Source organism: Sphaerodactylus townsendi, linkage group LG04 (assembly GCF_021028975.2).
Source record: "Sphaerodactylus townsendi isolate TG3544 linkage group LG04, MPM_Stown_v2.3, whole genome shotgun sequence".
Lineage (NCBI taxonomy): Eukaryota > Metazoa > Chordata > Lepidosauria > Squamata > Sphaerodactylidae > Sphaerodactylus > Sphaerodactylus townsendi.
In genome coordinates this window covers 138,565,700-138,587,532 of record NC_059428.1, presented here as the reverse complement: position 1 = coordinate 138,587,532, position 21,833 = coordinate 138,565,700, and the positions used below count along the sequence as shown (strand labels likewise).

The 21,833-nt window shown below is 59.5% G+C and overlaps 5 protein-coding genes across 17 annotated transcripts in view; 3 read left to right on the top strand and 2 right to left on the bottom strand.

The window, feature by feature from the left end:
- GTF3C1 (general transcription factor IIIC subunit 1) overlaps positions 1-1,109 on the top strand; it is a 29,559-nt gene extending 28,450 nt beyond the window's left edge. The window contains exons 36-37 of the mRNA XM_048493845.1: positions 418-601; positions 847-1,109. Of these exons, the coding sequence (XP_048349802.1) occupies positions 418-601; positions 847-1,053 (391 nt within the window). The 3' untranslated portion in view covers positions 1,054-1,109. The remainder of the gene's footprint in view (positions 1-417; positions 602-846) is intronic.
- POLR3K (RNA polymerase III subunit K) lies at positions 270-2,450 on the bottom strand. Its single transcript, XM_048493882.1, has 3 exons — positions 2,316-2,450; positions 2,053-2,140; positions 270-1,258 (listed from the first exon to the last, which is right to left on the bottom strand). Exons 1-3 carry the CDS (start codon positions 2,424-2,426, stop codon positions 1,131-1,133), a joined length of 327 nt encoding a protein of 108 aa, XP_048349839.1. The 5' UTR covers positions 2,427-2,450; the 3' UTR covers positions 270-1,130.
- SNRNP25 (small nuclear ribonucleoprotein U11/U12 subunit 25) lies at positions 2,405-4,014 on the top strand. Its single transcript, XM_048493878.1, has 5 exons — positions 2,405-2,538; positions 2,636-2,729; positions 2,813-2,918; positions 3,037-3,111; positions 3,189-4,014. The coding sequence occupies exons 1-5, from the start codon at positions 2,425-2,427 to the stop codon at positions 3,241-3,243; spliced, it is 444 nt and encodes a 147-aa protein (XP_048349835.1). The 5' UTR covers positions 2,405-2,424; the 3' UTR covers positions 3,244-4,014.
- A 438-nt stretch (positions 4,015-4,452) lies between these two features.
- On the bottom strand, positions 4,453-21,688 carry RHBDF1 (rhomboid 5 homolog 1). Of its 13 annotated transcripts, none has more exons than XM_048493856.1 (19): positions 21,568-21,688; positions 17,248-17,389; positions 16,555-16,685; positions 14,986-15,087; positions 13,631-13,844; positions 13,099-13,308; positions 11,688-11,810; positions 11,437-11,603; positions 8,978-9,229; positions 8,779-8,890; positions 7,427-7,501; positions 7,118-7,279; positions 6,909-7,021; positions 6,686-6,749; positions 6,262-6,356; positions 6,036-6,111; positions 5,853-5,953; positions 5,474-5,627; positions 4,453-5,088 (listed from the first exon to the last, which is right to left on the bottom strand). In XM_048493856.1, the coding sequence occupies exons 2-19, from the start codon at positions 17,365-17,367 to the stop codon at positions 4,669-4,671; spliced, it is 2,691 nt and encodes an 896-aa protein (XP_048349813.1). In that variant the 5' UTR covers positions 17,368-17,389; positions 21,568-21,688; the 3' UTR covers positions 4,453-4,668. The 13 variants fall into 13 exon arrangements, with proteins under 13 accessions (XP_048349813.1, XP_048349819.1, XP_048349810.1 ...); XM_048493862.1 differs by lacking the exon at positions 21,568-21,688 and adding an exon at positions 21,218-21,369 and having other exon boundaries at positions 4,453-5,028; XM_048493853.1 differs by lacking the exon at positions 21,568-21,688 and adding an exon at positions 21,218-21,368.
- Positions 20,456-21,767, top strand: LOC125431368 (basic proline-rich protein-like). Its single transcript, XM_048494129.1, has 2 exons — positions 20,456-20,941; positions 21,024-21,767. The coding sequence occupies exons 1-2, from the start codon at positions 20,456-20,458 to the stop codon at positions 21,765-21,767; spliced, it is 1,230 nt and encodes a 409-aa protein (XP_048350086.1).
- The last annotated feature ends 66 nt before the right edge of the window (positions 21,768-21,833 follow it).

The following is a 21,833-nucleotide window of genomic DNA, read 5'->3' as shown; positions in this document are numbered from 1 at the left end:
GTGAATGGGTGGGGCTCTGAGGCCTCTTCCCCTGCTCCTCCCCTGCCCTCTAAACCCACAGACAAGTGCAGAATTTCCAGTTAACATATGGCCCAGTCAAGACTGAGTCTGTTCTGCACCTGCATTCTATATGCACAGAAACAGAGAAGCCCGGAACGGAGCTCTGCATGAGTCTGGGCTGTCACTTCTTTGCTATGAGGGAGGGAAGTCACAGCCAGTGAGGGTAGTTCGGTGACAATGAGAATACTCAGAAGCAAACAGCCACAAGATTCACACAACAGTTTTTACTCGCTGCTTTACACGGCACTTTGATAGGCAGAGCAGGGCAGTGGCCAGACCACGACAGCAGCCACTGCTCTTCAGGGATTTGAACCTGATCTCCCAGAGCCTCGTCCAACTGCCTTTTCTCCCCCACAGAAACACCTACTTTGTCGGGCGGCCGTGGCGCATTGTGGACGGCAGTCTGAATAAGCCCGTGTGTAAAGGCATCATGGAAGGAGTGCTGTGCCACATCATGACCAAGCCCGGCATCATGGAATCGGCCCTGTGCCATCATTACCTGGGGGTCCTGCAGCCCGTAGCACTCCGGGAGATCCTACAGGTGGGTGTGGCCTACCTGGGACAAAGCTGGAATCACCAGCCCAAAACTCCCTGTGCATGAAAGCAGCAGCAGCAGGGGAGAACTCGCGGTGGGTGCCCCGCCCCATGCAGTGCCAACTGAAAGGGCCCAGCATGGTAACAGCTATGCTTCAGAGCATCCTGCACTGTTACACGTGCAAAGAGCTTCTGGGAGAGCTGGTTCTACCCTTTTAAAACCTTTATGCTGACGACTGCTGCTTCTTGCAGGGACTGGAAGCGCTGGGCTGCATCAGGAAATTTCACCTGAAGGAGCAGAAGTTGCCTTCCCTTTTCTCAGAGCCCCTCGTGGAGGAGGAAGGGGCTCTGCCCAAGCTGTGCGAGGCCCCTGTTGCCTTCTACGAGCCGACCGTGGACTGCCTCCTGCAGATGGGCCGCGTGTTCCCCTACGAATTGAACTGGAACAAGTGGGTGTAGTGGGGGGAGGGGAGAGGATGTGGGACTCATTGGCCAATAAAGTGACTTTGTAGGAAGCGGCCTGCGTGTCTTTGGGCTCAGTCCCGCCAGCGGTGTCCACATTGGGGGCTGCAGCACTTGTAGAAGGTGGTCATGGGCTCGTCGGCCGAGCGCGTCTGCAGCTGCATGAAGTAAGCCCGTGGGTGCTCACACTTGGGGCATGGCTCTGCAGGAGGGAAGGATGGGGTTAATTCAGAGATGGGCCACACCAGCAGAGCCCCCGCACAACATGAGCACACAAAGGAGGGCCATCTAGTCCAACCCCCTGCCCCATTGAGCGATCCCTGACTAGAGCAGCCCGTTTCTCCTGCTGCTGCTTTAAAACTGCCAGTCGGGAGCTCACCACCTCCTGAAGCAGCCGATTCCACTGCTGCACAACTCTTACTGTAAGATCCCCCCCCCCCCCATCCAACCAGAACCTTTCTGTCTAATTTAAACCTATGATTGCGAGTCCTGCCCTCTGCTCCCAACAGGGACAGCTCCCTGCCCTCCTCTAAAGACACAGCCCTTCAAATACTCCACAAGAGGAATCATGTCCACCCTTAACCTCTTCTTATCCAGACGAACCATCCCCAAGTCCCTCAGCCTTTCCTCATGGCTTGGTCACGGGCCCCGATCATCCTTGTTGGTCTCCTCTGCACTTGCTCTATTCTGTCCACGTGTTTTGAACTGAGTCCACCAATAACTGTGCACAGGAGTCTAGATGTGGCCTGATTACAGTGGCATACAGTGGGACTAGGACATCTTGCGATTCGGATGTTATGATACATCCTAAGATCGCATTAGCCTTTTTTGCTGCTGCACCACACTGACTGTTCATACTCCACTGGTACCCTAGATCTTGATACTGGGGCAGACCTTGGATCTTGTCTGCTCAGCCAGGCAGCAGCTCTGGGGGGGGGTCTCTTTCCACCCCACTATCTGCTCCTCCCAGAGCCCCCAAAACCCGCGCCCACTGACCAGCAGTGGAGTCCACATTCTCCCAAGCGGCGCCTCCCCCGAGGACGTCATCCACCTCCTTCAGCTTCGGGTAGCGCCTGCTGGTCACCTGCAGAGGGAAGGGAGAGCGTCAGTCCGGGTGGGAGAGGGAAGCCGCGGCGATGGGAGGGCGGCACCACCCCCGCCCCCTCGTCCGGAGGAGCTGCCTGGAGACCCCCGGGAGGCCTCCAGGCCCAGCCGGGAGGTTGGCGCCGTCGGGGCCCTAGTGTAGAGGCCACACCCACCTTGCGCGTGACGTTGCGGACGTAGGGGCACGTAGTGCAGGCGAAGCGGAGGCAGCGCGTGCCCTCCTCGGCGACCAGCACGTTCCCGCAGGCCGGGCAGAACAGCAGCATGGCGGGCGAGGAGGAGGGCGAGGAGCTGGCGCACGCCGAGGCGGTGGCGCTCTGGCAGGCCGGACTGGCGCGCCTCGTGCGGGACCCGCTGCTCTGCGACCTGCCGGCTCAGGTGAGGCCTCGGCTAGCGAGGGGGCGGAACGGCGTGCTGTCGCTCGGCGGGCGGGCGGCCAATCACGCGGGCGTGCTTCCCCTCTTTCCTTCGTTAGGTGACCCCGGAAGAGATTGCCTCGCAGGTGGCGCTGGAGTACGGCCAGGCGATTACGGTGCGCGTGCGCAGACCGGACGCCGCGGAGCCCATGCGTGAGTGGCGGGGCGCTGTTGAGCATGCGCGCGGGTGGGCGGCCCGGCCCGACCTGACCTGCTCTTCTCCCTTGTCCCCGCAGCGGTGGTGGTGGTGCAGCAGGCGGCCGTGCTGGACCTGAAGAAGGCCCTGCAGCGCTTCCTCCAACTCCGCCAGGAGCGCCAGGGCGGCGTCCGTCACATCAGCTGGTGAGCCCCGCCCCCCGGGGGGGAAGGCTGGGAAGGGACCCCCCCCGCCCCCGCTCCCAAGGCTAACCACCATGCTACGCTTCCCCCCCCCCCCGCCCACCGCCGGTTTTTCCCGCAGGAGGCGCGTGTGGCGGACATACAGCCTGGCCTTCGGGGGCGAGAAGCTGGACGACGATCGCAAGAAGCTTCGCGAGTGAGTTGGGGGGGCAGGGGGGTCTCTTGGGCGGGGGAGGGGTTAGGACCTAAGTGACCCCGCCGTGCTGCTTGCAGGTATGGCATCCGGAACCGGGACGAGGTCAGCTTCGTGAAGAGGCTCCGCAAGTGAGGCGAGTCTGGCGCCTTCCCACCGATCCAGACACGGGCTTAGTGGGATCTCCGCCCTGATGTGTGTGGATTGCTCAGCCCCCCCCCCCCCCCCGAACTTGGCTGGTTTCAGCAGTTACATAGAGGGCCTGGCTTGGCAGGGGGCTTGCATCCTTCCAGGAGGCTCCAGTTGATGGGGGTTGGGGTCGGCCAACTCAGCCCGTAGGTTTCCACTGTGAGACATCTTTTTAAGGGAAAGTGCAGGGCATCTGTTCCCATGCGGGTGTCAATAAATGCTGGAGATGAGATTGAAGTATCCAACCATGCCTTTCAGTGGCCATTTTGAAGGGGTGTGTGGTGTTTCTGTCTCTGGCATCTTCTCTCTTTGATGGTATGGGGGGGAGGGGTTTGAGCCTGGCAGTGTTTTCTGTCTCTAATCACAGAGAGCCCCCCATCCAAGGAGTGTGTTGCATTCCCATTGGAACGAAGGGGCCTTCTCTGACATCTGTGTGAAGCCTGCTGCGAGGGAGGGTTGTTTGAGCCAGAGTTGCTGCCACGGGGCCCCGTGAGCACAAAGGCCCATCCTCAGCCACTCCTTGGAGCAGACCTGCTTTTGACAGCTCCTCTTATCTGCAAGCAACGCAAGGAGCAACAGGGCTGCCACAGAGGCGCAGAAGTGGCTGGAAGGCAGCTCCTGAGAAGCAGACACTGCTGTACCCAGCTGAGCGCCCCACGCCACTGGAGATGCACAGGGACATTTCCATTTCCCCAATAAAACACAAGTGCAATACAAGCTCTCAGGTGTGCTCAGTGTTGGGGTGGGTGGGCACGGAGTAGGAACTGCCGGCACTGACCGCAGACTCCAGCCTGACATGTTGAGGCAACAGCAAATCAATGTTATTGAGGCAGCAAGAAGATGCCCCTCCCCCACCGCACCCCCCATGCTTGCTCCAAAAAACCCCCAAACACTTTGGAATGATAGATTTGCTTCCCCCAAGCTCTGAATACTGTAAATTATTTCTACCAAGTGGAGGTGAAGTGTTCTTGCACAAAGCCCATGTGGGCTCAGTTTCTAGATTAGGCACACTTTTAGTTTTAATGTTATAATAAATCCACCTTAGTTTTGAGCTTGGACTGGCTGGCACTGAATCAAGAAAAGGGGTGTGTGTGTGTCTGAATCAGGACCTTTTTCTCAACAGCACAAAGCAGCACATATCAAGAGCCCAACATGTCTGGAAATGTAGCTAAAACGCTACCTGTAGTATTTTAATTACCACCTGGGCAACAGGTATCAAATCTAGTTTAAAAGGCCATTTGGAAACTAGCACAATAAAAACAGGAGGTTCTGCAAAATCGAACAAGGCACAGACTTATTTCTGTATGCAGCAAACAGTCCGGTCTGGTAGATAAGGCAGCTCGGGTGGGGGGAGTATGCAGTCTGCCATGCTCAGTGGAGCTGTGCATCCAGTTCGTACTTCTCACAGAACTTGTCCGTGAAGGGGATGCAGGTGAGGAACTCGCACCACCTGCACTGAATGGGGTAGAAGTAAAACAGGACCACCAGGCCGGAGAAGAGGCCAGTGAAGACCAGCTGGAAGACGATGATCTGGCACCGCTTCCGATACAAGTCAAACTTGCCAAAGCTGATGTAGGGCAGGAAGGCGAAGGACAAGAAGAGTCCACTGATGAAGCCACAGATGTGGGCAAAGTTGTCAATCCACGGCAGGAGGCCGAAGGCAAAGAGGAAGAGCACTACGGCCAGCAGCTTGAAGAAGGCCCGCCAAGGCCGGGCCAGGATCTGCCAGCTCTGAAAGAGTTCCACAAAGAGGCAGGCCAGGATGCCAAACTGGGAGCCTGCTGGACCAACCTGAAAGAAACGGGGTCGAGGGGAGAGTGTGCTGGTAGGCAGGAAGGCAGTGACCGTGTTGTGTTTCCCTCACTCGGACCTGTGTCCTAATTCTTTGATTCCACCCTCCATGAGATGCCCAAACCAGTAGGGTTGAAGTTAAGACTCCTCTAGCTTGGGAATCTGCCTACCTTCTGTTTTTGGCGAAGCAGCTCATCAAACAGGTGATTGTGTCCCGGGGAGGGGGTGGGGGGCTACTGCCAGAGATGGAGAAGCTCCCTTCCCAGGGCAAAAAAGCAGCCAGGACGGGTAGGCACAAAATCTGGTTGGGCGGGGGGGGGGGGGGGCGACCAGGTACAGGGGTAGCCTTTTGAGTAGCGAGGGCCTCGCTTTAGCAAAACCTTACCTCAGCCCGATAGGGCAGAAAGATGGCACTGGCCAGGTTCCCCGTGATGCCACTCAGCAGGTAGATGATGGCGATGCGATGCCACCCGGCCAGCTTTTCCAAGTCCCGCAAGATGGTCATCTGGAAACACACCGACACCAGGCAGTGCAGGACCCTGCTGGGAGGGCAAAGGCACTCAGACAGGAACAGCCCTGGGAGCGTGTATGTGTGTGTGTGTGTGGCTCCCCCCAAACTTCGCTTGGTCCTCCTCAGACTGCTCCTAGCTTTTGCCACTCACTGGCGTGGGGGTGGGGGAGGGGAACTGCGAAAGCGACTGCTCTGTTGGGCCCTGCAGGCCTGGAGCTTCTCCCTTTAGCTGCCAGACTGGAGCCAGCATTACCCTGCGTGAAGGAAGAGCGAGAGCCAAAGGCGGTACACTTGGTCTGGAACTTCCGGGTTGAGGAAGGGCAGCAGTCCACAGACATCGTCCATGCAGTGCACCTGGCCAGAGAAAGAGGAACTCAGTGCTGGCGGAGGCCAGGGGTGTGAGGAGGGGGCCGCACTGGAGGGGAGGGGAGTGTACCTGGGAGCAGAGGGTGGCGTCCTCATGGAAATAGCCATGCATGAAGGTGCAGTACTCTCGGGAAGTGATCTCGCACCTGCAAGGAGAGAGGCCGGAGAACGTATAAGTCAGGTAAGGCCACCAGGGAAGAAGGAAGCACCTGCTTGGGTGTCTGGGTAGTTCCCTCCGGGAAAAACGGACACCCAAGGACTGTGAGCTCCGTCTCAGTCTGCCCAGCTCCACCTACCTGCCCTTGGTGTCGATGCAGCAGGGGCGCCCGGTGATCACACAGTCCATGTGCAGGTGGTTGGTGTGGTTCCCAGCACTGTTCTTGGTGCAGATCTGGAGCAAGCAATGGCAGAGTGCATGAACCAGGGCAGGAGGAGGGGCTTTCCCATCAGCACCCTCCAAGTGGAAGTGCTGGGGTGTCAGATGCCCTGCCCCCACCCCGCGAGCTACAACTAGGGCAGCCCTTCCTCCTCTAATTCAGCAGTCCCAATCCTACATTGATTCTCAGGCCTGGGTGGCTCCGCCGTTCTGCTCTCCGCAGGTTGCAGCATTCCCTACTCCCCCTCTGCTTCAAGGTGCAAAAAAGTACAAATTCCTCAAAGAGCTCCACAAGCCCACTCCTCTCCCCCCCCCCTCTGCCTGCAGCATTTGACTAGCCTTACCGGCCACTTGGTGATGTCATCGGGCCACTCATGAGGGTCCGTGGAGGCCGGCTGCTCACATACCCTGTCGAGGGAAATGCTGCTGCTGTCACAGGATGCTGGCAGACCACCTCCTGGCACCCCCGGGGGCCTAGAAAGTTCCAGCTGCGCAGCCCCCGCAAGGACTTCTGCTGGGCTTCCTGGGGAGCCTGGGTTTGGGAGGGGACAGTTGAGCAGAGCCTACCGGGGGTCTTGGTGACAGACGGAGCCAAACTGTCGCTTCTCTCCTGCCAGCAGGGGGGTGCTGGGGTGCTGCGGCCATTTCACCCACACGGCCAAGGTGGACTGCAAAACAAACTAGCACCAGCGGGGAGGCAGGAGCAACATGCCCCCTTCCCTCCTGGATCAAACCCGGCTGAGCCCCGGGGCCCAATGCACAGGGAGAACACTCACCGAGCACTCCTCCTCCGCCGTCTGCACGCAACCAGACTTGTCGTTGCGCACACAGCAGGCTGAGTGCTTCTCCTTCTGGCGTGCAGCACTGATGCCACTATGCACCTGCTGGTCCTGCCGCATGCATGGGGAGAACTTGGCCCCCAGGTGGATCAGGGCTTCCTGTCAAAGGGGGAGAGGGAAGGCAGCTGCTTCAGCTCCACAGCAGTGGGCATCGAGTCCCCAGGGCTTTGTCCGCCTGCTCTTCAACGAACGGAAGGCGACAGTGCCCCCCGCCCCCCCCACACACACACTGGCATGGGTGCTCACCGAGCTGGGGCCGATCCAGAAGTTCTCCTGCTGGACGTACTTCACATTTTCATAGACGCCCCGGTTTCTCAAGACCTGCCAGAGAGAGTGGCTGTTCTAGCAGAAATGCTTCGGCTCCATTTTTATATTTATCCCCAGTTAGTTGTGCTTTATTTATGTAACGCTACTTTATGTAACGGTACTTTTCTTAGGAGTGTAGAATTTATTTTGAATGAATAGGCTGATCAGGGACAAGATTAGCTGCACGGCTGCCCAGAAGAGGGCAAGTTGAACTTTGTCCTGCCCGGAAATGTGGAATCCATCAGGGCAGCCTCCATTTCCTAGCCCTGCCTGTTGAAAGGAAGAGTCCAGAGTCTTCTGGAGACGGGAGGGGCTCCCGGATTCTGGGCTCCCTCTCTACCTAGATTGCTTGACTGCAGGAATAATTCTCTTCTGACTTGTTCTGAAGATTGGCTGCATGAACCTCCTTGTTTAAGTAGCCTTTGGGTTTGCTAATGGGAGGGGGGGAAGGGGAGCCAGCCAGCTTCATCTTGTTTCTCAAGTGCAAGCCAGCTTCCCTTTAAAGACACTGGCTGGAGAATGGAAGCTGGAGCCGCATCCCAGCAAACCTCCAGGAACATTTGAAGCCACCTAAGAATTGGTCTCTCAAGATCACTGTTTGTTTACTTCAGCTGGTTGTTTTTAACTGGAGATGCCAGGGGGAAGGGATGGGACTACGGGCTGCTCTGACCAGCTCAGGGGGCTGCGTGTTCTTGGAGCACAATATAGCAGGAGGAGGGATTGCTTCTGGGCACCCAAATGGAGCAAGGATGTGCTGCTTGGCCCAAAACAGCAGCAGACAAGGGAGTGGGTGGGAGGCTCTGGCAGCCTTAACCACCAAGAGTTTTGTGGCGCCTTAAAGATAAACAGGGAAGCTGGGAGAGCTGCTTTGCCAAACGCATGAAGGATTCCACAAAGATGGAAACGCTTAAAGCTACAAACCACAAATGGGCCACAGGACAGGGAGCGGCAACAAACAGGCCAAGTCCCCCCACACCGCACAGTTCTGATGAAGGCCTACCCAGAAGGGCTGAGGTCTGCTCTGGGTGGTTTTTGACACCACCCCCTGCAACAGTTGCTGAGATGACCCAATAGGGGGATTCTGCCCAGTGTGGGGGATGCTGCTGCCCACTGCCCTGCCAGCTTAACACCCTGGACCTTCTCCTGGCCAGGATCTGTGCCCGCTCCTCTTCAGCACAAATGCTCTATGCCTCTAACACCGCAAGTCTTTCGTTGTCACCACGCTCTTTCTTGGTTTGCCTGCCGTTACCCCACTGAAATCCACGCCCATGCCCAGTCTCCCTCCAGCTCACCGAATCCACCGTCTCGTGTTGAGAGAAGCCCACGGGAGCAATGCCGTAGATCGATACAGCCAAGATGGTGATGAGTGAATGCACAAAGGTAACCCAGTAGGTGAAGAAGGGCCTGCGTGGAGGACAGGGAGAGGGTGCTCAGACCAGGAAGAAGGGGGCCCTCCCCGCAGGACGCTGCCCCTGCCCCCCCTGCACCCACCGGTGGTCGTCCATGTCCTCGATCTGCTGCTTGACATAGCTGTCGATGCGCTTGCGGTACGTGCGGTTGGTCAGGCGGCCCACCATGCCCAGCCCGTAAGGGCGCTTCTCTTTGGCAAAGAGCTTGCGCACGGGCACCGTGATGCGCTGACCACGCCGCTGCAGGCCCAGGCTAACCACCTCCTGGCGCAGCCGGATCTTGGGCTGGAACACGGACCCTTCCTTCTGCTTCCGCCAGCCACGCTCCAGTGGCCTGCGACACAAGAGGAGAGGCAAAGCGTGACTATGGCACGAGAGCCAGCCACGCCAGTGCAGGCCAGAGCAACCCCACTGGGCCATGGAAGCGAGCCAAGCGCTACAGGCTGTGCAAGGACCCTGGTCGAGCCAACGGGTCAGAACAGAACAGGGGCAGCCTGTGGCCATTTCCCAGGTCTGGCAGGGGGCTCCGGGGGCTGCCCTGCGGGGCCTGGGGGCATCGGAGTAGCTGTGCAGGGGTCTGACTGGCTGGTGGGTCTTCCTGTCGGTTGCCCTCTGGTCATCTAGACTAGACCAGCGACCTTTTCACTGTCTGCTGGACAGCCTGAGCCAAGGGGGGACCTCCAGGCGTTGGCCCTCCCCACAACCCTCTCCTGCCTCCACTGCTGACTGGGGCTTCTCCTTCTCGGGTGTGGGTGTGTGTGCAGGATTTTATGATGCCCCCTTGAGTGGCATCTGCTGCAGGACTGGATGAGCTGCCCCAGCCTGCCTTGCGGCAGCATCTCCTCCCACCCCCACGGCAAAGTGAGGAGTCTCCTTCAGACCCCAGCCCAGACACGTGGGGGCTGCCTCCCCCCCCCCACCCTCTCAGCAGGTCCTGGCATATGCGAGGCGGGGGGAGGCCACTGGGACACTGTTCCCTAGGGAGACAGCAGGCCATGGGAGTGTTCTGAGTCCTGACTGCACCACAGTCAGGGGATGGGGGTGGGGACAGCACTGAAGCAGGCTAGATGACTTCCCACCTCAGCTTCCCCAAGTCAGAGGCCTCAGGGATTCCAGCCCAGGCTTCTTCCCTGCCCTCAGGCCCCACTGGCTTGGGCCCCCCACTCTTCAGCCTTTTTCCGGCACCCCTTCTGGGGGCCCTCCCTCTCCAGAGTTTATCTATTGCTGGGAGGGGTCTTGAGCAGGCCTCCCTTCAAGACTGTCCTTCAGAGGGCCCTGGGCACAGAGCCGCTCGTCTACCCCTCCAGCTGTGCCGCCCTCGGCAACCTGCCAGTTCCCAGCCTTTAGGGGTTTTATTGTTCATCGACTGTGAATCACAAGGAAAGAAGAAAAATACTATATCATGTAGTGTTCTTTTCATCAGTTCAGAGGCGTAGCTGGGCCAAACTGCGCCCGGTGCGCAGTGTATTTTTTCTGCCCCCCATGGCCCCCCGCGGCCCCCGCCTGGCAGCGCCCCTTTGCAGCATCCCCCCCACCGCCCCCCTTCCCACACTTACCTTAGTTCCTTTTCTTTTTCTAGTACTTTTTCAGGCTGAAAAAAGCAGCCTCTTCACAGTCCAGGCTAAAAACTGTCTGAGGAACTATACTTTCCTTGTGAGCCCCAAGGTCTCCTGGGAACTGTAGTTCCTCAGGCAGTTTTTAGCCTGAACTGTAAATAGGCTGCTTTCTTCAGCCTGAAAAAGTACTAGAAAAAGAAAAGGAACTAAGGTAAATGTGGGAAGGGAGTGGAAGAGGGGGCGCAAGGGAAAGGGGGAAGGGCCGGTGCACAATGCACCCCCCTTCCCCCTTGCCACTTCACCACTGCATCAGTTCCCCTCAACGGTTCAATGTGGCTTTTCTTTGGGGGTTTCTCTTTGGAACAACACGGCTGTCTCTGAGCCAGGTCCAGCTGACCCTACGGATCTGTTCTAATTCCCTCATGCTTGGTTGGAAGTCAAAGGATGGAGTCAAACAGGGCAGTTGCTCTGGACCAAGTGAGTGTGTGCGTGCCGGGGGGTGGGAGGGATGCCATAAGAATCATGAAGTTCCAGATAGTTGGGGGGAAAAAAGGTCAGGGAGGACTTCAAATGACGCCCCCCCCCCCTTGAAGAGCAGATCTGGTGCAGATCTGCCAAGCATTCTCCAATTCCCAACATGTATGTTGCTGTGACTATTGTTGCTTTGTAGTTTAAGATATTATAGCTACTGATGTCTGTTGTATATCATGCTAGGTTTATCGTTGTTCTTAATGTTATGTTTTATGATTCTATGCTTATTGATATTTATAATGTTATATTTGTGATGTTATGCTTATGGTGTTATGATGCTATGTTTTCTGACCATTGTTTATTGATATTTTGATGTTTGTAATATGATGTTTTGATTGTTGATATTGTTGTTATCCTGTTACGCCCTGCCCTGAGCTTTTCGGGGAGGGCAGCATATAAATTAAACATGCATACGTACAAACGTGCACCCTGCTCTCCCCACCCTGTGACTCACAGCATCAGGTGGCTCCTCTCCAGCTCATTTCGATCCAAGGCCCCCCCTGTGAGCACCGGCTGCGCAGATGGGGGGGCTTTCACATCAGCATCCCTGATGGCCGCTTCAGAGGACGACTCAAAGACTTCGTCGGGGTACGTTGAGAGCTCTTCCTGGAGGACTCCTTCCTGGCAAAAAAGGGCAGGTTCAGGCGCGGGATCCCTGGAAGCCCCAGCCTGGCCGAGATGCTGCCGCCGCCATGGCCTCCTTACCCGGGCAAAGAAGGACGTGTCCAGCTCATCCGGGAAGTCCCCCGTATCCTCCTCCAGGAAGCTGGCAGGAGTGAAGCTGCGCCGCTGGGTGGGTCGGAGCGTGCCGTCTTTCACTGAACGGCCCTATGGGGGGGAGAGGAGCACCCATCAAGCAGTTGGGGAATGTGGACGAACAGGGCAAGGAGACAATGTGTGCTGTCTGGGAATTAACAAGGTAAAGACTGGAGGAGAAAACACGAGCCCTGCACACAACTTCACGCAGCAAACAATAATCACAACATGGCCCAGTGCAGTTGTGACTGTGAGCTGGGGAGGGGGCTTCTGGAGAGCTCCATCACAATTAGTCCCCTGAACCCTGTGCTCGCGCCGCCTCTTACGAAGCCCCTGGAATCAGGCCTGATCACCAGGAACAAAAATCCCGCACTCAGACTCCTCTCCTGGTGTAGCAACGTTAGGCCTTTCCGTCTGCCCTGGCCTCTGCCTGCTGCCGTGGGGAGGCAGCCATCATCTCTGTGAGACAGAACTATTGAAGAGGACCTATGGAGGAAGACCCTCCACCCAAGAATTCGCCCCAAGGCTCCGGAGATTGGACTGCTCTCTGTCCGTGGGTCGGAATCCTGCTAAAGAATGACAGCTGAGGGTTGCAAGTTGGAGACAGGAGCCGTCAAGCTCCCGGCAATGCAAACGGCTGACTACCCCACCGCTTGCTAGGAACACAGCTTCAGCCATATTGTTGGGAAGACTGAAGTAAAAGGAAAGTTCTTCCTCTGGAAAGGGAAAGCCATTCCAAAAGGGAGGGCGTAAAAGCTCTGGACACTGGGAGGAGCAGCTCCTCAGAAACGCACAAGCCACAATGGACTAAGCCATCACCAAGGGACTCCGTATTCTCTAAGAGGCAGGAGACCCAGAGAGGAATCCCAGCTTGGACATCACTGGTACTGCTGACCTCAGTCACAATGCGGAGGCCAGGCAGTGGTACGCAGCTGCACCGGGTCCAGATGTGCCCTCAGATCCAGCTCTTTGCTGTTCACAACCAACCTTTCCTTGCTCTGGGCTGACAATGTAGCGAGAGGCCACGTGGGGGAAGCCCTTGCTCTCAGCTCACTATCCGGGGAGGAAGCAGATATGGCCCCACAGCCCTTGGCAGGCCTACACATTCAACCACGCTGGCTGCCAACAGCTCCCCTTCTCCCTTGTGACAGCAGCCAGCTCCCCCTCGGAAAACCAGCCCAGGGCACAGATGGCGGTGGGGCTGGCAGCTGCCTTAGTCAGCAGTCACAGGCCTTCCACCGTCAAGCAGAAGAACGCCAACGATGGCCCACATCCACTTGTCCCTCCCAGGCATCCACTGAGGCTGCCACCACCACGGCACTCTGACCACTACCCCCAGCCCTGCCCTCCTGCCATTTACCTTCACCAGAGCTGCCGCTGCCCGGAAGCTCATCTTGGCCACGGACTCCCTCTTCCGCCTCCGAGGCCAGCGATTGAAGCCGGACCGAGAGCTGGTGAAGGAGCACAGAGAGGCGGCGCCAGGCGTGATCGGCGTATGAGGCATGCTATAACCATCGTTGTCGTCAGGCATCCGGAAGGCCCGCCCACGGGCCAAGGGGTCTATGATCTGCTGCCAAGGAGAGGCCTCTGGTCAGGGGAGACCATCTCAATGAGTGGGCCACGTAAATATGGGAAGCAAGAGGATCCCCTTGCGTCAGCAGTGTCCGCAGGACCTCCAAAGCAGGTCTCTTATCCCGCAAGCCTCCCTCCAAGGCACAAGGGGCTTCTACAAGATGGATGCTTTGTCCTGCTTTTGGTTTCAGGCCAGGGTTCAAGCAGGCGATTCTGGTTTGAGACGGTGTCACCCCAAAGCCTCCATCTTGGGTCTGAATACACTGGGGCCTGGAGCCGTTCGGAGGAGGCAGCCCCCCCTCCCCCCGGACCCAACTCACCCTCTGCATGCCCAGCTGGCAGGGGGGCACGTAGAGCGGAGGGGGTGTCTCTGTGCTGGCCAGGGAGATGTTGTCCTGGCTCGGCAGGTCCATCTCACGGATCACCTGTGGCTTCAGCTTGCCGTAGCGCATGCTGCAGTGGCGCAGGCTCTTGCGCTGCCACTTCTGCGTGGCATCGCTCTCTTTGCTAACTCCAAACCAGTCTGCCGTGCCCCTGAGAAAAGCAAAGAGTGCCCCTGAGAGTCCACAGCCAGGGCACAGGAAAGTTGCCTCGTGACGCTGCCGGGTGCTTCGGGGATCTCTCCAGTCTCCCGATTGCCGTGCAAGGCACCCGATGAGGCCGGGCGCAGACTCTGGCCCTTCCCAGTCTGGCCTGGCAGCGCAGCCTCGGCAAGGAGTCTGAACCCCAGCGGCTGCCAAGGTGCCTGACCCAGGGGACCAGGCGGGGTGGGGGGTTAGCTGCACAGCTGCTGGTGTTAGTGAGTGCCTGAGAGAAGTTAGCGTCCGTGGAGAGTTCTCATTAGTGGGGGGTTATGCACAGCACTGGGGGACGAAGAGGCGGTGAGGGCCAGAACAAAATGGACCACAAAGTCAGGCTTGCAAAGTGAGCAGGGAAACTCTGTCTGTGTGGCAGACACAGGAAGCCTGGCGGGGGAGAGGTTGGCGAATGGCTCTGAAGCCAGGCGGCAGAGCACAGCCATGACCCTCTGGCAGCAACACCACCCCCGCCCCCTCCTGTAGGGGCAAGAGAAGGTGAACTGTCCGGGGCCCTCGTCATTCACCCCTGGCCACCCCTGTGGCTTTAAAACCAAGGCAGGCAGCCCCAGGGTCTTTTGCTTGGCACCTGGGCCAGATCTCTGCCTGCTGAGGCCAAAGATGTGGGAGAAAAACAAGAGGCATAACTTATGCCCGTTGCCGTCTCCCGGGCCTGTACAGCCCCCAGCCGAGGACAATGACCACTTGCTCCGTGCGTGCCTGGCGAAGGACATTGTTTCAATCCCAAATGCTTTGGGTTTGCCAGCACACCACCCTCTTCCCGTAGAGAGGCTGTGTTTGTTCGGCACTGGTGCCAAAACGAAAGCACCTGCCTGTTCTTTCAGAGGCCAGAACGTGGGGGCTACTTTGTGACAGTCACAGGGAGGGCAGCCGGGTTGAGTGGAGCAGGCATCAACCAGTGGGCCTTTCCTCTTGGCCGAACATGGAACAAGGGAGGAGAAGGCAGGCTGGGCTCTGGGAGGTGCCGTGCGAGGGCCTGCCTCCTCCATCCCTGGGCAGAAGGGCGGGTGCCGGGGTCCCCCATGCACTCACACACATGCGAGGGCGAGGGATGGGAATCACACCAGCACTGCAGGTACCTGAAGAGTGTTCTGGGCAGGGACTGGCGCTTTCTCAGGGGCCTCCTGCCCAGCTGGTGCCCGTGAACGGGCAAGGTCTTACTCCTCTCAAAATGCACCTGCCTGCTGCAAAGGAGAGAGAGCTGACAGGGTGCGGGTGTGTGTGTCTGTGTGCTGGCACGAGCTCTGCTTGAGCCTGCTGGCTGGCAGCCCGGAAGGCGAATAGGAGCTCTGGTATGGCTACTAGGGGCGGGGCAGGCTGTGTGGCAGAGGGCCAAGGACCAACGTGGATCATCTAGGAACTGCTCTGCTTTCCCTGAAGGGCAATGCTGGTACTACAAGACCAGACTGCACGCCACAGTGGTGGGTAAACCTGGCACGGCCCCATGCAGAGGGAAGCCACAATGCCTGTTAGAGAGGGGGCGATGCCAAGGGTCAGAACTGCTCAGAAACTAGTGAGAGAGGGGCGTGCCAAGCGACCAAGGCCCTGGCCCAGGGAAGATGCTGAAGGCGGGGGCCAAGAACAGCCCCCACACGTCCATCCTCTGTAGGTCCAGGGAGGCATCTTGTAGCCTCTGTAGGTCCAGGGAGGCCACTTAAAACAAAACAACTTAAAACAACCAGCTAGACTTAATTTAAAACAACCACTTTTCCCAGCAAGACTGCCCTCACTCCAGGATGTTTGGGGGGGGACGGGACTACCCGGGGGCAGCTCCTCTGTGATGCAAAGTGCCACTCTGGGCAGGTGCAGGATTACCCCCACCAGTAAGCAATCTGGGGGACAGGAACAATAAGCAGCTCATCAAAAAGGAGCCCACTGCCCTGGGTCCCCCCCCCCCGCCCACACAAGAGCCTGTTGCAGTTTTAACATTTCATTGAGCCAACCTCTCCGTCCACGTGGAACAAGGTGGCAGGTAAGGGTGGGGAGGGAGGGATTTCAACCCCGTTTCCAAGATGCCCAAATCCACAACCAAGCCCCACTGCTGCCAGCTCAGAAGTAAACCGTGGTGCCTCTTGTAGCAAGAGTTAGACCACTTTGAAGGTGCCACAGGGCAGATTTTTAAAAATAAGTTATTCCAAATGCCCAGTATTCCCCAGTTCAGAAGAACAGTTTGGATTAATAGCCCAGCTTTCTCTCTTGTCAGAAGACTCAAGGTGGCTTACAAGCTCCTTTCCCTTCCTCTCCCCACAACAGACCCCTTGTGAGGCAGGCGGGGCTGAGAGAGTTCGGAGAGAACGGTGATTAGCCAGTTCATCCCCAACATCTTCATTTTCTCCAATCACCTTCCTGCATGGTCTCCAAAGAGCCTTGGCAACAAACGTGACTTACTGGCACAGTCCTAATACATACCACAGATCCCACAGGAGGGCAGCCTCTTCAGACTGCTACAATCCCATTGTACTGCACCCACCGCCCTGGCATGGCCAGCCACCCGAATGCCCGTCCCACAAAAGGGCTTCCCGGCTGCTAAGAATCCAAGAAGCCAGACAGTTCCTGCGGCTGATGGGGTCTCTCCCCTCCTCCTGTGCTGGATGGAGCTCTGCTAACCTTGCCTGAGCACGGCAGGTGACCCCTGGACCAGATCTTACCGCCGGATGGTCTGGGTGATGGAGGTCTGCCGCTGGAGGACGGGCCGCCGAAACTCATTCAGAGGGGAAGAGAAGTGCGTGTTTTCTGAAGGCATGCTGATGCTTCGCAGGAAGGCCTGGCGCTTCAATGGCTGTGGGAGAAACCAGAGGGGGTGTCACACCCTGCTTTGCCCCCTTCCCAGCTACCCTTGGAGGCCTCCAGCCACAGGGGCAAAGGGGGGCTCCCAGGATGAACACCTGGAATCTTGGCCAGTTGTCTGGCTGGGAAAAAGGGCTGTTTCTCCAGAGGAAGCAGGAAGAAGAAGTAGAAGAGGAGGAGTTTTTATTTATATCCCCCTTTCTCTCCTGCAAGGAGACTCAAAGGGGCCTTTCCCTTCCCCCCTCACAACAAACCCCCTGTGAGGTGGGTGGGGCTGAGAGCGCTCCAAAGAACTGCCCAAGGTCATCCAGCTGGCGTGTGTTGGAGCGCACAAGCTAATCTGGTTCACCAGATAAGCCTCCACAGCTCAAGTGGAAGAGTGGGGAATCAAACCCAGTTCTCCAGATCAGAGTGCACCTCCTCTTAACCACTACACCACGCTGGCTCTCAGGACACTGCGGGAGGGGGGGGGCAGGCGGGGGTCTCTTTCTATGTGGGGAGGGAGGTGTGACACCTTCGTCCAAGTCCTTCTGTATCTCCCCCTCCCCTGGTACCTGTGCCAAGGCCGGCTCCTCGGCTACCCCCACCCCCATGGGAGCAGGAATGTCCAGCTTCAGCCAAGATGGCTTCTTCCTCTGTAAGGTGCTCGTGCCGTCCCGGCAGGCTTCAGACATCCTCCCACCTCAGCTCTCAGGCCTGGGGGAAAGGCAGCTAGGTTAGTGGGGGGAGGGATGCAATAGGGCCCCCTGAGGGTGTGGCTGGTATCCTGCAGCTGGCCTCTGACAGGGCAACAGAAATGGCCGGCAAAAGAAGACGATGAAGATAGTGAAGAGTAAGGACAAGGGACAGGCCTGGGGGGTGGGGGAAGCAGGCTCCCCCACCCCCCAGGCTAAGAACCCAGTGCCCCCACCAGTGGGGCAGCTCCAGAGAGAGCTGTTTCCCCAGTGCAAGGACCTCTCTGACCTGCAGCCATGCCCACATCCAAGGAACATGGGGAAGAAGCATCCTTGGCTGGTTAGGAACTCCCCACCTGTTGATCTGCAGAGACCCCCACCCTTCCCCCCACCCACAGAGAAGGACGGACACCTCAGCAGCAGGAGGGCCTCCTTTGATGGCACAATCTCCCATGGAGCTGAGTCTGGGGGCCCATCCTGCCCTTGCCTGACGGGCCTCTGAACTGTCCGGAGGATTCCTGGGATGAATCTGGGGGAGAAACCCAGGGGCTAAGAGGCCTGGTTGCTCTGCCCTCACCCTACCCACCACCCACCCCCACCTCAGTGCCAGTGCAGAAATGGGCACAGCATCCCAGTCCAAAAACAGAGGTTGGGCCAGCTGCTCCCTGCCTGCCTGCCTGCCCGCGCCCCTCCCCCCCTCCCCAGCATTCCAGTCGGAGAGGCCGGAGTTCCCACGCTGCTGTCTGCACCAGGGAGCTTCCGCCCTGCTAGTCTTTGCCCTGTTAAAGCTGCCAGACGAAGCCAGCTGACACCCCCACGTCCATTTGGAGGGGGCAAAGTGAACACGGCCAAGCCAGCCCCCTCCCCCGACCCCTGCCCTGGTTGAAGGAAGGCTCTTCTCCACATTCCCCCCTCCCCCCCACCAAAAGCCCAAAGAGCGGAGGAGTCCAGTCACACACCCAGCTGTCTTCTAGGAACATGCAAGGACATGTCAGGCTGGGGGTCCTGCAGCCGTTTCCTCTTCTGCACCTCTGGGCTGGAAGGAGGAGCACCAGCCCCTCTTTGGCCCTGAGAGATTCCACTTCTCTGCCTCTCTCACCGCCCCCTCCCCTTTCCAGTCAGTTCCCCCAGGCTCACAAGCCACAAGATGTCACAAGATGTCAAACTCAAGGGTGCAATCCTGAAACCACTGAGCCTCGCAAGCCACCACCCCCCGCCTCCCCATCCTGAGATGACCAGTGCAGAAAGCCATATCCTGCTGACCAGGGCCTGCCCACCTCTCTCCCAGCTGGCTGGCTTTGCAATAGTCCAGGTGCAAGCAGCCATCCTTGGCCGTCCGGTCCATGACCTCCAGATTTCCTTCCTGTCATAAAAGCTGCTCTGCTCTGACTGGCTTCTGCTACTGCAAGCCCACACAGCCCTTCCAGAGGTGGGATTCAAATATTTTAACAACCAGTTGTTTACAAGCACCATTTTAACAACCGTTTCTGCCGAAGTGGTGTGAACCCCATGCCAGTACCCCTGGGGCACGGCACAACGGGTGGTGACAAGCGTGGCACAGGGGGAGGAGAAGAGAAACGGGGTACCAGCAGCCCCCTCTCCTGCTCATGACCCCAGCTGCTGCCCACATGGGAGGCTGCTCCCGCCCAACACCAGAGACGGCGGCGGTGGCGGCGGCCTTCCTTCTTCCGAAGATCTGGGCAGCTCCTGACTGCCTTTATCTAGAACCAGAAAAGCCAGTTCCTCATTCAGATGTTCCCATAGGAGTCTTGCGCTGAGATCTTCTCTCAGGACATCACAGTGGATCCCAGAATGAGCGAGATCTGCTGCCACGCAGGCCTGGCAGAGATCCTGGAACGCAACACCGTTCCTGTCCTTGGCTGGGGATTGTGCAGAGACCGCTGGGCCCCATCACCATGAGGCCTGGCTGGCTCCCACCTGCCTCCCTGCTGAACAGCCACCGCGCACCTGCACTCGCCCGTGCGCCCCACAGCCTGACCCGCGCAAGGAGATGCTGTCCCAGGGGAAGGGTGCTCTCAGCACCTTGAAAAGGTGCTTCACTTTACCAGGCATTGAACAGGGATGGGGAGGAGGGGTCTGAGGGATCAATCCTTCTTCCATCCCAGCTGCCCCACCAGAAGTCTCTGCCACCAGCCCACAGAGGCTGCGGCAAGGCAGAGGTCAGGGAAGAGCCGTTCCCAGGCCAGAAAGGGCTCCTGTAGGCAGCAGTTCCAGAAGACCTCCTCAGGGCAGTCCCACAGTTCCACAGCCACAAAGAGCGCAGCAAACAGAGAGTCCCCACCTCCAAGCTCCACTTGGGTCCAGAAGAGGCCCTCAAAGTGCCAGAGACAGCAGCACTTCTGGGCTACTGTGGCCTGGGGTGGGTCAGAGTTCCCCCAGGAAGCAGGAGCTGAGGGGGCTCCCCACAAGCACCCCACAGGGCCCACTGGGCCATTCACCAGACTCAGGGGCAAAGGGGCCTGGCCAGTGGCGGCTGCATCCCACGTGCACCCACCCCACCCCTGGACCACAGCTCATGGGCACGGGGCCCCAAGCCTGCCGAGAGCTCCCCAGGACCCCAAATGTGTTGCCAGTTGTTCTGAGAGAAAGGCCCATGGAGCTCCTCTGGATTTTCAGGCAGGAAAAGTGGGGTGGGGAGAGTGTGTGGGATCCATCAGGACAAGGCAGGCGGAGGGGCCGGACTCACTGACCCTTCAGCTCATGGACAGGGGGAATCGCAGGGTCTGAATTCTGCCCTGACTGACGCCCCCCCACCCCCCCTCCAAAAAAACTCAACCGAGTCCAGCAGCTTCATGTTCTGCTTGGGATTTCTCGGCCGCTGGGATGACCAGAAGGGCGAGAAGCGTCTGAAGGGCAAGAGCCCAGCTGTGCCCATGACCCACTCGGAGGGGGAAGAGGGAATATTCCTGGCCTCAGAGCCTCCACAGTCTTCCAAGGGGGGCCTTCAGGCCCCCACCCCACTTCACCCCGACTTTTCTACTCTTGCAGGAGGCAAGTTTCTCTGATTGAGAGCAGGTAATCGGTGCAGCGCTCCGGCCCACCCCGCTCCCCACCCTGCTCAGGCTCAATGGAGGTGGGGGAGCGGGAAGGGTCTGGCCCCCGCATCCCCCCCAGGCCGGGCGGAGTCTCTGCCCAATGGGAGGCCCTCCTGCCCAAGAGGGGGCGGGTAGTAGCCCCAAGCACGTGCCCCGCAGGCCCACGGAGAGAGCCCGGCCCGCCGCCGCCCTGTTGCCCGCCCCGTGCCAGCTCGGAAAGGGGTGCGGGAAGGAGGGGGCGAAGCGACGGGCCTCCGCCGGTAACCAGGCCCCGCCGAGCGCAGCGCGCGCCTCCCAAGGCTCCCTCTCCGCCGCCCCGCGGAGCCCGAGCCAGGGAAGCCCCCAGACCCGCCGCCCGCCGTCCAGTCCCGCCCACCCCCGGAGGAGCCTGGCGCGCTCGTCGTACTCGGCAGGCAGCCGGCCCCCAGTGGCGGCGGGGATCCCCGCAAGGGAGCGGAGTCCAGCGCCCCGGCCCGGCCGGCCTCCAGGGCTGCCGCGGCCTGCCTGCCTGCCTGCTGGTCCGTCCGGCGGCTCCCCGCGCGCCCGCCCGCCCGCCGGCCGGGTGTCTCCCTCCCTCCCTCCCTCACTTACCCGCCGCAGCCGCCGGGCAGCCCAGGCCGGGGCGCAGGAGTGAGGCGCGGGCGGGCGGCCATTCGACGCGGGGCCCGGCCTGCAGACCGGAGGGCGGCCCGGCGCGGAAGGCGGGCCGGGGCTGACTCAGGCCTCAGGAATGCGCCCTCGGAAGAAGAGCCAGGCGCGGCGCCCGCCCGTCAACCCGCCCGCCGGGGACTCACCTCCGCTGGACCGGACCGGGGGCTCGACCCAGGAGGGGCCCAGGGCCAAGGCGCGCCCCGGCAGGCCAGGCCTCCTCCTCGGCGCCCCTTCCCATTCGGGCGCGCCAAGCAGGGAGGCAGCGCCGGGGCCGGCCTCTCCCCGGACAGCGCGCCCTCTGCAGCGCCGCCGGACACGCCGCCCACCCCCCCACCCCGACCCCGGGCGCGCCGGCTGAGCCTCCTCCTCCTGCGGGAGCAGCGTTGGCCCCTGTCGAGCAGCAGGCCTTCCCGCCACCACCGGGGATCGCTCGGTGCCAGCTTCGGCCGGCCCTTGCCCGGAGGGCGCCCCCTCCCCCAGTTCCTGCACTTGCCCGGGCGGTCGTGGGGCTGGAGTCCGTCCGGTGGTCACTGTGCTCCTCCGGGCGGCCTCCCGGGCCCCGCTGGTCTTCCATGCTGTGGCCGAGCTGGTCCCCCTGGGCTCTGGGACACCCCCCCCCCCGGGCTGTTTATGGCCCCCACCAGATGCTGCCAGCGGCTGCCGGATCCGACTCCATCATTTGGGGCCTTTTAGCCCTGGCTGGATTTGGGCTCATGAATGCACAGGAAGGAGATCGCCTTGAATGCCCCTTTGTGACCA

Excerpts from the sequence above, each read along its gene's own strand:
- SNRNP25 (XM_048493878.1), top strand. The coding sequence starts at position 2,425 with ATGGCGGGCGAGGAGGAGGGCGAGGAGCTGGCGCACGCCGAGGCGGTG. Across the intron at positions 2,539-2,635 it reads TCTGCGACCTGCCGGCTCAG|GTGACCCCGGAAGAGATTGC; the intron begins GTGAGGCCTCGG and ends TTCCTTCGTTAG. Across the intron at positions 2,730-2,812 it reads GGACGCCGCGGAGCCCATGC|CGGTGGTGGTGGTGCAGCAG; the intron begins GTGAGTGGCGGG and ends TTGTCCCCGCAG.
- POLR3K (XM_048493882.1), bottom strand. The coding sequence starts at position 2,426 with ATGCTGCTGTTCTGCCCGGCCTGCGGGAACGTGCTGGTCGCCGAGGAG. Across the intron at positions 2,141-2,315 it reads TCCGCAACGTCACGCGCAAG|GTGACCAGCAGGCGCTACCC; the intron begins GTGGGTGTGGCC and ends TTCCCTCTGCAG. Across the intron at positions 1,259-2,052 it reads GAATGTGGACTCCACTGCTG|AGCCATGCCCCAAGTGTGAG; the intron begins GTCAGTGGGCGC and ends TCCCTCCTGCAG.
- RHBDF1 (XM_048493856.1), bottom strand. The coding sequence starts at position 17,367 with ATGTCTGAAGCCTGCCGGGACGGCACGAGCACCTTACAGAGGAAGAAG. Across the intron at positions 7,022-7,117 it reads CGGCGGAGGAGGAGTGCTCG|TTTGTTTTGCAGTCCACCTT; the intron begins GTGAGTGTTCTC and ends CGCTGGTGCTAG. Across the intron at positions 5,954-6,035 it reads ACGCCACCCTCTGCTCCCAG|GTGCACTGCATGGACGATGT; the intron begins GTACACTCCCCT and ends TTCTCTGGCCAG.
- LOC125431368 (XM_048494129.1), top strand. The coding sequence starts at position 20,456 with ATGGAGGTGGGGGAGCGGGAAGGGTCTGGCCCCCGCATCCCCCCCAGG. Across the intron at positions 20,942-21,023 it reads GCCTGCCTGCCTGCCTGCTG|CCGCCGGGCAGCCCAGGCCG; the intron begins GTCCGTCCGGCG and ends TACCCGCCGCAG.